At 39.7% G+C, this 13,644-nt stretch overlaps 1 protein-coding gene across 1 annotated transcript; it reads right to left on the minus strand.

The window, feature by feature from the left end:
- Positions 1-1,423: 1,423 nt before the first annotated feature.
- DDX52 (DExD-box helicase 52) lies at positions 1,424-13,644 on the minus strand. The gene is made up of 15 exons (XM_084651330.1): positions 13,510-13,644; positions 12,772-13,036; positions 11,712-11,851; positions 10,508-10,693; positions 9,957-10,100; positions 9,154-9,265; positions 8,335-8,407; positions 7,948-8,151; positions 7,559-7,649; positions 6,917-7,039; positions 6,499-6,649; positions 5,986-6,061; positions 5,005-5,076; positions 3,752-3,844; positions 1,424-2,640 (listed from the first exon to the last, which is right to left on the minus strand). Exons 1-15 carry the CDS (start codon positions 13,594-13,596, stop codon positions 2,586-2,588), a joined length of 1,872 nt encoding a protein of 623 aa, XP_084507456.1. The 5' UTR covers positions 13,597-13,644; the 3' UTR covers positions 1,424-2,585.

A 13,644-nucleotide genomic window follows, 5' to 3' on the forward strand; every position in this document is an offset into this window, starting at 1 on the left:
CCTTTTATGCATGAGACTACATCTCTCTCTCTTAGTTCTGATCCGGAAAAAGTAGATCTACAGTAATAGCCAGTATAATTGTCATTTTTATATCCCATTAGCTGCATCAGGCTAGACGCTGTCCCCTGGATGCTTGATGCTCTGGGGAACAGCCTGAAGAAAGAAAAAAGCAGGAGTCTTTTTTCCACTGCAGGAAGTGACAGGATCAGGAACGTAGGAACACAGCCCCCATTTCCATCAATTTCCTGTCCGTTTGTGCTGATGGCAGCATCTTCTAGCTGAGGATGCATGCTGCTACTTTGCAGAGGAGCAGCCGTGTATGGGCTACAATACGTGCACCGGTCCTGATGGTGGAACCCTGCATCTCCCAGTATTGCCACTGTCCTCTCCCAGTACCAGGGAAAGCAGTAGTCGTTGTACAGTACACCGTACAAATGCTTGATAAGCTAGTTGATTTGGTATATGTTCAAGCCAATTTGCTACTCATCCCATTTTCAGAGTGCAGCAGGAGTACTACTGTATCTTTACACTTCAGTTGTGTTTGGCTAAAAGTACAGAACTATTTTAACTTCAGCACTCTGTGATTAGGTGAAGTGTGAGCTGCTGGCTACTCATGCAACTGTGCAGCAGTAGCTCATCTCTCTCCATGAGATCAGCAAGAAGCCTGCCCACACATATTAGGAAGCATGAAAATTCCAGACTGTTCCTATTTGCCATCTGCCAGGTATAAAGACCATAAAAAAATTATGGCATAAACTAGCGATGTTTAACATAATTGTACAACCTATGGGATACACAGCTGCTTAAGTTGCTCAGTGGTCTAGTGCTGGGTGTACTTCCTAAACTTTCAGAAACTACATATTCATATCTAACTCGGGCCTCTTTCCTGCTACAATAGCTAAACTGCAGTTCACTCTCTTTTGCAAATAAATCCTTAAAAAAAATAAAATGCTGGCTGGAATGTGTGGACATTAATGATCCCATGACATTAACTAGGAATTTTACCCAGGTCCATGAGCTAATAGGTTTCCTCCTGTTACTGCTATCCTATAGCATGCACCACAGCAACTGGGGACACTGACAGTTACAATTTAGTAATGTTATTATGGGGAAGTAGTGGTAACCCTTCTATTTAAGATTACCAAACACTTCCCATTATATTTTTTTCTCCAACTGGCATCTGTTGGTATTTTTGAGAACTGTAAGGTCCTCTATGACTTTTAGTAGGGACTTGAAATTATTGAACTGGGGAAATCTTTTAGATGATAGATGCACATCTGCATTCAGACAGATTAGATTTCAGAACAAGACACCAATTCCTACATAATTCCCATTAAATGTATTGTTTTACAGACATCATACAATAGATGTGTGAAAAGTAATGCAATCTGAGCCTAACTTGGAAATAAGCAGGAATCTGAAGTGACTGTTGATCAGTTTTTATTTTATCTTACTTTACACAACTTGTATCTTAGAAAATGGCTACAGACTTCAACAGAACAGATCAGCTCAGCAGTAGCCTACAGTAGATAATTTATGCATGGCTGGGATCCATTTACAAAATGGATTAACGGTGACAAAGCCTTGAGGAGGTGGAACTCCTAGTAAGAGTGTTGGATAGCTCTGCTGCAATACAACAAGGACAGTCACACGTGAAAGGATTAGCCTTGTGAAGAAGCAGCCAACTACTGTACTATTAGAACTATGTGGTAAGGAAACAGTGTATGAACAAAGTGGATTTAACAAGTGAAGAGAGAGCAGAATAAAGTGTGGGGTGTGTTCCTTTTCTTATGCAACAAATCAGCGGAACAATGTCTGCATACTTATTCTGCAAAGATACATGAACAGACTGAGGAATCTTTGTCTTAGAACTCTCCTTCTGAAGATCTTGTTTATTCGATTTTGAGGTTTAAGATTACCCCTACAATAAAGCTTCAGTGGTGTTTCTACAATTGTTTAATATGCTTCCCTGTCCCTTTCTTATTTCAAATTGATTTATATGGAATCAATATAGTTGTAAGACTGGGTCTTTAAAGTCTATCCTGTACATGAAATTAACAGAAGCAATGTGCTTAAGGAAATCTTCAACAGCTATCCTTACCCAGCACAATAATAAAGCTTATGTGCTCTGATCTTACATATCTGACCCCCTTAGCCATAACTTCAGAAAATATTCTAAGGGTGGTTTTATACCTCAGTCTAGAATAAACAGTGTTCTCAAGAAACGATAATGAACCACATAACACTTGTAACCCAAGTAGATGCTATTTGTGAGTGATTGCTCAGATGCCTGGGGTATTTCATTACAGGAGCATGCTCTTGCACTTCTATAAGAAGTACTCTGATGGACTTCCTCCACCAGTGTTCCATTAAGAATTTTCTTGTGTTAACACTAAATATATATATAAAAAAAGGAAGAAATATTGGCAGTGAGTGATCACAGTCTCTTTCCCCAATCGTCTGCTGCCATCCTACATTTTCCATGTCTATGATTCGGATAGGCGGTAGTTTCAAACTCAGTTTGTCAGGTGGCAGGATCATTTATACAATGTAGTCAACTTTCTGGACCAGTCTGTAATTGAGAGTCATTTTTTTGCCTCCTTGGGTTTCTTTTCCTTAATATTTTTCTGTATAATTTTCCTGAGAGAAATAACAAATTAGAGATTAAGGCATCCAAGCATATTTATGCTTGAAAGATGAACCACGTATCTGAACCACTCATTAGCCTCCCATTACGGATGTCTTTTTGCCTACCTACATCGCGGACTTTAACATTCAGTGCACTTAACATAAAACAAGCATCTAACAGCAACAATCTTCAGAAGTTTTTATCTCTAATGCAGTACAAGGCCTTTATGGCCAAAGATAGTCAACTCTGCCAGATCCCCATGTGCACAAACATGGACTCAAATTAGACGAGTAAACCAGTTTTCACATGGTCCTAAAAATAGGGGGTGAGTTTATACCACCATCATTTAAACATTCAGCATTTGTAGTAATCCAGCGTACCATTCAGCAACCTTCTTTTGCCTCTTCAAATAAGTAATACTTTCTCTTCATCTTATGTCACCCTGAGATGCATGTCTCTGCCAGTCAAGCCCAAGCCCCAGGAAATCTGTTCCACTTACCCAGAGAGAGAGAGAGATTCTAGGTCTTCTTGACTGCAGAGGTTAAGCCACCGTGAACTGTGACTACAGATTTGTTATTTCTGTTAAAATTTCATATTTTTTAAAAACTTCCAGGAAGGGGAATGGATTGGCTCGGATGATTGACAGTTTGTCTGGAGAGCTGTACTTCAATGTCACAGGTTCAAATTCAACCCAGCTTCATAATGAGCTGAATTGCTACCATCCGATAGTTGTTTGGTGGCATGTAAAAGGAATTATTGGCCTCAATCTGGTTCCCAATGAACAGATGTTTGCACTAAGAGTCAACACCATAAACTGGCACCCTTACTAGCAGTCTCAGCAGAGAGGTCAAGGACTGAATTGGCTACTGAGATTGGACCAGTGGTGATCCATCCAGTTCAGGTATGAAGCACACTGACGGGCAACATGGGGAAACTTGCACCGCTGGTGCCATTGCTGGACCTATCTTGTGGATAATGTCTCTAGAGGGTCAATTGAGCTATCCATGTACACAGTAAATTTACATACAATTTTCTCTTTTTTTAAAATCTGAAGTTCACTCTCTCCCTGTAGGTAAATAAAAACAGATTATCCCTCAGGCCCTTTTGAAAGAAACCACTTACTTTTTTTTCTTGGCTTTTTCTAATAAGTACTGAGGAGTGGTACGAATGTGCTCCCTTTCCAATGGTTTCTTAATCAGCTTCTTCTTTTGTTTGCTGAATATGGCATTTAGGAAAATAAGATTAAGGCTCTGTTAAAGGCCAGCTCAACATCTGAAATAAACATACTAGGTACATACAATACCTTCAGATCCTCCAAAAAATAACTACCAACAACTAATGCAAATTTTGTACAGTTGGTTTATTCCAAGGATTTAACAATTCAGCCAGCTCTCTCTTTTGGAGTTTCCCCTTCTTTGTCCTTATCCCAGCGTGGCTGCTTCCGTCTGGACAAGTAAGCCCATCTTTATTTTAAATAGGTTTTAAAAATATTATGCATTGCTGAAACATGTGAAAAATGGTATATATACACAGATTTCTAGCTTTGTGTTAAAAGTGGTCAGGCCTATATGAAAAAGATACAAGTAGTGTTTTTTACAAAACACTCTGGAAATTTCTACAAACTTCCAGAAACACTCTTAGCAGTTGGGCAGTGTTAGAGGCTGGCAGTCCTCCAGGATTTTACCCTCATTAGGGCTCTGATCCTGCAATGAGGGCCACCTATGCAAAGCTCACTGCAGGACCAGGGATGCTAGGAGTAGATTCTTAGCAGCCTGAGGCTTCAGAGGGGATAATTGTTTTTATAGAATTTAAGGAGACTACTTTCTTAAAAAAGAAACTCTGGTCACAGCTATTTTTATTCCTAAAAGTGCAGCTATAGATTTGCCCAATTATAAACGTGTAAGCTAATCAGAAGGAAGAAAAACTAGAATCCTATTCCCTTACAGCAAAACATTCCTTGTTTTGTTTCTCTCTGTCCTCAGGTAAGAACTGTCCAATATAAACACTCAGACTAAAAATGAAAATATCTGTATTTGATTTGTTAACTTCTTTAGTAGTTTGAACTTAAGTTCTGGAAGTCTCTCTTGTCCTTCTTTTATCCACACAACATGTAATTTAATTATGTTTACCAATGTGTTTTGCTCACATCTGTTTAATGCACCTGGAGCTACAAACAAGAGGCCAACATCAAACTTCACCCCTTCCCACCCCTATCCCCCACCCCCATTTTAACTACCCTTCATAAAATGTAGAATATTAATTCTGACAATAAGTATGAAGAAAAGTTGGAAGCACCTCCACAAAAAGAGTAATATCTAGCAAATTGCTTGCAACTCTCAATCTCAAATGTCACACAAATCACAAAGCAACCTTACCTTTGCAGTTTGTGGAAGGTTTTTATATAGTCTGGCACGGGACAGCCAGCCTGCTGGATAACGTTGGCTACACTGGAAGAGAGGGGGGGAAAATATCAAATAAAGTTCTGAATTTCTGAGTAGATATATAGTTATTTAATGCAGAACAACTATAGCTGGGTTACTTCTCATCTGCAATGAAAATAAATGAGCCAGGGAAGTTTGAAGCAGAAAGAGAAAATAGTAACCATCAAATGATCTGGAAGAAAAACAAACACTCAAGTTCACTGGCTTGTAATGAACTGAAACTAAAATCACTTATCTACCATAGTTACTATACTAATGGGATCGGAGTAATGAGAAGCCAAAAAGGAAAGTTTTGCCAAAGACTTAATTCACAAGCATCAGTAGGCTGAGCAATGAGACTAGGACTGTAGTTTCAAAACCACTGCAGAATGCAGAAGCTTTTTGAAAAAACTATCAGCAGTTTTGTTTGGTAGTGCAAGGCAAAAGACTTAGGAGGACCAAAAAATAGCACCCACAGCTACGTGGCAGACCAGGTCAATTGCATTGGCCTTACTGCTATTAAATAGTCACACGTTCATCAATTCCACTAACGAGCCCTGATATTTCACTGTTTGCTTATAAACCGTGTTGTGAATATGTCAGTCCCTTGTATTGCCTTTATTGGGTTTGAATGTAACAAGTGAGAGGACACTGAATTCTCTATCAGTGCATTCACAAACTGCCTCAAGGTCCCACACTAAAGGGTAATTTGATGACAGGTCACCTTGCAGTTCCAAATATGGAAAGCTGAGAACTGAAACTTCACACTTTAGTTTTACATACTTCGGGGTGGATACAAAAGTGTGAAAATGTTATGCCGGGGTGAGGAATTTAATACCAAACGCACAACCATGTGGTAATTGTTTGTTCTGAGAAAGAATCCCACAACGTGGGATTGAAACTTAAGGAGCATCACTGTCACATTTCCCAATTTACCTTCGTAATAAAGGTTTATCATCCTCAGTAAAAAAAGTAATTGCTTTTCCTGTGTGTCCTGCTCTTCCAGTACGACCTGTCAAAGACCAATCATGCAATAATGTTAAGAGTTTTAACTTTAATACTTTCCAGCAGCTTAATGAAGTAATTCTTCCTCCTTAACTATCACCAAGTGCAGTTTGAAAACTACGAAGTCATATATTGGCACTTAGCCATGTAGTTCATGATTAAGAGTAATAAGTTGCAACTACGAAGGATATAAAAACACTTTACAAACAAGAATTAAGGATCATAAAACCTCAGGGAGGTAGGCGAGAAACCCAGTTTTACAGATGGATGGAGGTATGAAGTAGATTAAATGATGTGGCAAAGTCAGCGTCAGAGTTGGGGTAATCCAGGAGGCTTGATGCCAAGATTTGTACTCTAAACACCAGACAATACTCTCCATTCAAAAGCTAACACAGACAGAGAACGAGTCCACACATCCTGCTTTGTCAAAGAACACGTACTCACCTATCCTGTGGATGTATTCCACGGCACTGGTTGGGAAGTCATAGTTAATGACCATATTCACTCCTTTGAAGTCAATCCCTCGTGCTAGCAAGGCTGTACAGATAAGCACCCAAATCTTCCCAGCTCTGAAACTGTGTACTACGTTATCTCTCTGGTGAAACACAAATTGTGTAAGTAGCCTCCTAATTAGCAGCTTGAGAATGGAAGAGGGTTTGTGTATGGATATCTGCCAACATTATACTAAACAGTAAGTCCAATTCCCACCTTCCTTCCAAACAAAAGAACCCACAGTCATGACACAAGACCAACTGTCACACTTAACTACCACAGGTGGATGTTCTAGTTCTTACACGACAGCACGTACAATCTGCTTTCTGAACAGTTTCTGTACAAGACGACTATATTTACGGACTCCTACCTGTTGCTGTGTTTTGTCTGCATGGATGACATCCACATTGATTCCTTCATAAATGAGTTCATGGAAGAGCTCTTTAGCCCTTTCAATGGACTGCACAAAAACAAGGACAGGAGGAGTGAATCCCTGCAAGAGAACAAGCTTGTGTAAGGCTCTCAAGGTTTCTGCTTACAAGTCCTTTTCCCATCTCAGTTCAACTTCAGTACTGTGCTGCCATGGATTTAATCAGCCTGCATACTTTACATTTCAGATGGTGATTTTTGACTGACAAAACTCTCCTGAGGCCTGGATTAAGCAGATTCTGATTTAGACAAGTTATACCTGGGCTTTGGGATGAGGACTAAATTTGCCTCATAGAAAGCAACAATCTATTTTTCAATCTAGAAGAAAGAACTGAGCAGCTCCCTGACTACAAACAACAATAAAAATATTTTCAAGTAAAATTTAATTTATAATGAACTGTAAAAATTCTGTCTCTATTTTACTTGAGTATGGGTTAAAAAACTGAGACCAAAATATACAGAAGGCCTTCTCGTTTTCATAGGCAGGCAGACTCGCTCTTTTTTCAATGCAGTACATTTTGCACTGCAGCAGAGTTAGTAAGTTAATAAGCAAGGAAGAGGATGCTCAGTCAGTCATAACTACCTTTTTAACAAGGTCTCTCATTGCCAGTAGTTTTCCTGTCTCTGAGCCAACAAACAAGAGCTCTTGATCTACTGTCTCCGCTGCAGAGTTTCTGAAACAAAAATCAAATCACACAGAAATAAGCCATTGTTAGTGTCTTACAGGTATAAGAAGTTTACTACTGAAAAAAGAAATACTTCACATCTTGCAGTACTTTCTCCCTCCTCCTCCTCAAGGTAATGCTCCCTGCTCTCAGCAAATAAATACTCAAAGCAGAACAGTACCTTCCCCTGTTGCATAAAAAGGACCCATAATACTGCCCCGCAGATCTGATTGTTGAGATGGCTGAAACTGTGACAGTAAGTGAACAGCTGAGGAATAGAAGACCTAGTCAATACCTGCACGCTTACCTTGCTCCAACAGATACCAAAATGACATTGTCTAGGTTGAGTTTGCACCATTGCTCTACATCGAATGCAAAGGTTGCGCTGAACAAGGCTCTTTTGACAACATGGGACGTGCATGCCAGGAAGATGGAGGCTAACTGGTCTCTGAACCCCGACTTCCCATCTTCAAATAGTTTGTCTGACTCATCAACCACCAACCATTCAACTCTAGGAAAAACAAGATTTTTTTGTTCAATAGTAGCACCTTGAAATTAAAATATAATATTGTGTCCTGAAAGGACACAATAGGTTTAAATTTTGTGCATGCATAGATATAGTACGTGTTCAGAGATTCTGACAGGAAGAAAGTCACTAGCAAAAACAAACTTAAAAAAAAACCCCACTTCATACCTTGTCAAGTCTATGCCTGGAGGATCTTGTTTCAGCAAATAAATGAGTCTGTTTGGAGTAGTCACTAGTATATCTACAGGAAAAGCAAAACAATGTTAAAGAGAAGCAGGAGGGAAAAAAGCATGTTGAAATAGACATGCAGCATGGTCTAATGATCTGAGCACAGACCTTGGACCCAAGAGCACTAATCCCTGACCTGACACTGATTTGCTGAGAGGCCTTGGGCAAGTCACTTAATCTCCCTGTGTTTCTGATTATCCCATCTGTAAAAATGGAGCTATTCATTTTTATTTATTTACTTGAAATATAAGGGTGTTGTGAGGATTTGTTAACATCCAAAGTTATATAAAAGCTAAGTCTTGTTAAGTAGCTATAGTTTACAACGTGTAGTGGATAAGATTCCGATGGCAGAGCCCAATGATTCTGCATTAATAAGCCACCACAAAGCACTGAAGTGGTTGCCACTTTGCTTTCCATAACCAAACTTAGCTACATGCCTGTATTCCAACAGCCGAATGACAGAGCACAGTCAGTTATCAGAGTGCTTGTTTTCTCCTCACTACCCCAAGTTGCTTTTCCAGTATTCAAGTGGCATTTGTTTTGTACAGCAGAGGTAGCTCTCCCCTTTTTAATTTCTGGAGCTATTTCTCCTCCACCGCTTTTAACGTCTTGATTCCAAGGATAATGTATTCACAGAAGCAAGTGACTACAGGACTTGGATGGCACTTACTGACCCATTTAAATCATACATCATTTAAAACTTGTGTTCTAGGTTTCAAAGACTTCAGAGAATCCCTATGCAGTCATTAGAATGATTACCAAATTTCTGCGATGATTTGGGTCCAAACTTCTTGGTTGCTTCAACTGCTTTATGGATCATATGTATTCTGAATCCAGACCCCTCAGACAGCTTTACTAGCTCTCGGTGGGTCTGAAATATACAATACATAGTGGGGTATCTTTTGGAACAAACAAACAAACCTACACAGAGTGTAAGACATACACAGCTTCAAAAACCACTTAGATTTCAGGGTTGAAAAAAAAAACCCAACAACTTTTAAATTGAAGTATTTTTGACATCACAAAACTCAGGCTTCCAACATGAATTATTCACTTGCACAAAATTCTCCCCACAGGTCTGCATGCCACAGTTTGTCTCTTACTGGCTGCTCTCACTACATATACAAAAATCCCATTGATGTAAAATGGAACTCCACAAACAAAGAAGAAATTGATTACCTGAGTTAAGATTAAGACTTAAAAGGATGTTTTTACCTCAAATACAGAAAATAAGGTAGCACTAACATTTCCTGTGCTCATCTGCTGGATCATAAGTGTTAAAAGTTGTAATGGAATTTTAAAACAAGATCCAGAAGCCTTGAGTCCCAGTCTCCTGTTCTAACCATGTCTTTAGATTTCATAATACCCCAAAGTGTAGTAGTCACAGAAGACAGACATTTCTTTGAACATTCTTTCATATACACTTGAATTTTATCAGATAAAGTCTGAAGGTAGAAAAGAAAAACAGGCCCATCAAGCTTCTGTTTTTCTGAATCAGAATAATGGGAGTACTTACAAATGCAGTGCAAAATTATTTTATGACAACTTAAAAAAAACCCTACCTGACTAGCAAGTTCTCGGGTAGGCGATATGATCAGAGCTCTAAATCCTTTATTCATAGGTTGTTTCAGATGTGCTAAAATAGGAATGCTAAAAGCCAAAGTCTTTCCTGATCCAGTGGGAGCAGAAGCCAGAAGTTCCCGACCCTATGAATATAAAACAAGAAAAAGCTGAACATTTACATTTAGTGTTTTTTATTAAATGCAAAAAGCTGCATTAACACAAATGTTAGGGTTACATATTAGGACCCCCCCACACAAAAAAAATCAGGAAATGCAGAAGTTAAGGTTCTCACACTGTGTTACCTCAGCCATATTGCACCTACTACAAGTTGAGGTTATATTTAAACTGGTTTCCTAGCAATAGAAAATAGTGAATTTGAGGAAGTTAAATTATAAGATGTTTCCACTAGTTATATTATCACAAGATCTGAGGATGAACTACAGTACTATGTTTAATCTATTTTAAAATAACATTTTTATGTCCCCAATGGGAACTCTGTCCGAGTTATACCATCTCATTGTCTATCAAAGTGTAAGACAAGGAGACTTACATGAAGCATGACTGGAATGGCTTGCATCTGAATTGGCGTAGGGACCTGGAAGCCAGCAGCTTGAATATTCTGCATTATTTTAGGCTGGATTTTATATTCTGCTTGAAGCTGCTCAAATGTGGCAATTGGTTCAGGGAGATCTGTTCCTTGGATACTAATCTTGTGTTTATTTCTGAAATGGTTTATCTAGAAAGCAAAATGTAAAAATTATGCAACGTGTCAGAAAATAGCAGCAGCCACTTTATTCTTCAATAATGCATTTTCAGATAAATTGATTAAGCCTCATAAGACCTTTACGAAGGTAGTATTTTACAGATGTGAAAATGTGACTTCAGCTCTCTCTGTGGGAACTTGTTCGAGTCAGAACTGAAAGTAGGACCCAAGTCTTCTGATTCCCATTCCTGTACTCTTAACAACCACACAAGGATGCCTCCCCCAAAAAACCCATAAATGCTCTAAATAGTTTTCAAACTTAATGCTTTAAAAAAACATTTCCTAGAAGAAAATTACAGAACAGTCACAACCTTTACAGCTTTATTGTCAGCATTTAGGTTTCTCCATTAACATCTGCTATACTACAGATAAAGATGCTGATCCTGCAAAGACTTATTGATGTGCTTAAATTTACACAAAGGAATACAGTAGAACCGACCAGTCAACCAGACACCTCATTTGAAACAGGAAGTACACAATCAGGCAGCAGCAGATCCCCCTCCCCCCCAAAAAAAGGCAAATACAGTAGTGTGTTAAATGTTAACTACTAAAAAAATAAAAGGAAAGCATTTTTCTTCTGCATAGTAGAGTTTCAAAGCTCTATTATGTCGATGTTCAGCTGTAAACTTTTGAAAGAACAAGCAAAACATTTTGTTCACAGTTAGGAACATTTCACAGTTACGAACAACCTCCATTCCCAAGGGGTTCATAACTCTGTGGTTCTACTGTAGTCCACTATTTACGTGCATTAACTTAAGCACTTCAACAAGTGTTTGTATAGAATCATAGCTAGTTATTAACTTACCCTAGATTAAGTTCCTTTTTGTGACACTAGTAAGTACACACATTTGGATCAATTTTCCAATTCCTTTGTCACACTATACTGACTTTATCGCAAAAGACACAGCAAATGACTGCAGCTTCCAGATGACATGCTCATAAAAGTGAGTACACAACTATTTTTAGTTACATTCAAATAAGCAAGCCTCACCTTTTGCTGTCTGAGTTGTTCCAGTTTCTCTGCAGTGGGTTTCTTTTCCCCCTTTTCTCTTGTATCTTTAATCTTTGTTTCCAAAGAGGACATCCACAATATCCCATCATTTTCCACATCAGAACGGACTGAAACAGGTTCTAAAAATTTCAATGAATGTGCATTATTTAAAAAAAAAAAAATCAAGTCAAAGAATAATGTAGTAGGAGGAATTGACATTAGGAGCTTGATCTTAAGACCAATGAAGTCAATGGTAATGTTCCCATTGACTCCAATGGTTGCAGAATCAGACACCACGGCCTTAGTTCTGCATTCTGGAAAGATTATTTCATTAGCCCTGAACTCAGCCAGCCAAAAAAAAATTTCTCCAGCCTCTTCGGCCAAGAACATAGCGGGTAACTTCCACAGATTTTTAGCATAAAATAAATTACAGACCAATTAAGGCCAGGGAAGGGAATAAACTAAACCCATATAAAGCACCTTTATTCCAGCATAATTGCATCCATTCCCAAAACCAACACAGTTATACTGGAACAAAATTGTTGGAGATCAGGCTTCGAGAGACTTCTTCAGCAGTTAGGTAATTTGGATGGAAGACTTCTGCAGCATCCTAGCACCACTCTCTCTTCTCTTTTTTTAAAAACAGAGAGAGTGCGATTATCTGGATAGTGGTATCAGAGTTCAGTATTACTAAAATACAAAGACATCAGTGAGAAACTTTTTTTAAATTAATTTTAGTGAGAAATTTAACTCAGAAAGCAAGGAATTAAGAAAACTCTTGTTTTTAAAACAACAAACCTTAGGAAAATTACCTTTGCGGAGCAGACATTTAAGACAATAACAAGAATCAAGTACTAGTCTTTTAGAGCTGTATTCGTTCACAAGCGTTTCATGGCATTTGTTATAACACAATTTATCAGTGTTAGAAATTTATTTTGCTTGGTGATTCCTACACTTGTTCATACAAGTCAGATTTCTCAGATTTGTTACTCAAGTTCTGTTTCTGTTACTTAAGCAATTGAAGCACATTCTCTTGTACAGAAGAGAAGAATCTCACTACCTTGGGTCTTTCTCTTCCTTTTCTTCCTTTCAAAGTTCCCTGTGTCTTGTTTTCTCTTCCTTGCAGTCCCTGCATTAAGCCTCTCTTCGGAGTCATCTACTTTCTCATCCATGTGCGATTCACGTCGCTGTATTTTAGCTTTGGATTTCTTGGAGCCACTTGTTCCCAGGCCATTTTCAGAAATACTTGGAAGCTTTGTATCTTTGCTTCCAAAAAAGTCAAGACTCTCTGGAGGGTCAAATTCAGTGTCTCTCACTTTTACCACCTGAAATTTAAAAAGAAAGAAAGAAAGAAAGAAAGAACTCAACCGATTGAATGAACTGCTCCAGTATCAACGAAAAGCGCTTTGCTCGGACTATTCTAACAAACACCAGAGCGGGCCGGAACCAGGAACCGAGGAAGGGATCCTGGGGCCAGATCATCCACCAAGGGCGGGGGGCCAGAACCAGAATCTGGGCGGGGGAACCATCAGGGTCAGAGACAGGACCGGGCAGCCATCAGGACCGGCCAACTAGCAACACCAGGGGCCAGGACTGGGCACCCAGCTAGAGACCCGGCCTGGGAGCCTGGGCCAGAACCAGGGACCGGGAGATCGATCAAGGAGCCAGAACCGGCCCATCACGCGAGAGCCGGGGGATGGGGGGAGGAGGAGGGACCAGAACCACGAGACCCGGCCCCGGGGCGGGCGGAACCAGGCGCCGGCTCGCAGCGAGGACCGGGACCGGGACCGGGCGGTACCTTGAAGCGCTGGGCGTCCTGGCTGAAGCGCTTCAGATCGAACCTGGCGCCAGCCCCCAGCTTCCGGAAGAGCCCGTAGGAATCCATCTTTGCCCGGCATGCACCGCGGCGGCGAGGCGCTTCCCAGCATGCTCT

This window comes from Lepidochelys olivacea (genome assembly GCF_965140295.1).
Source record: "Lepidochelys olivacea isolate rLepOli2 genome assembly, chromosome: 17".
Taxonomy (NCBI): domain Eukaryota; kingdom Metazoa; phylum Chordata; order Testudines; family Cheloniidae; genus Lepidochelys; species Lepidochelys olivacea.

Excerpts from the sequence above, each read along its gene's own strand:
- DDX52 (XM_084651330.1), bottom strand. The coding sequence starts at position 13,596 with ATGGATTCCTACGGGCTCTTCCGGAAGCTGGGGGCTGGCGCCAGGTTC. Across the intron at positions 13,037-13,509 it reads AGGACGCCCAGCGCTTCAAG|GTGGTAAAAGTGAGAGACAC; the intron begins GTACCGCCCGGT and ends TTTAAATTTCAG. Across the intron at positions 6,650-6,916 it reads CAGACAAAACACAGCAACAG|AGAGATAACGTAGTACACAG; the intron begins GTAGGAGTCCGT and ends GTGTTTCACCAG.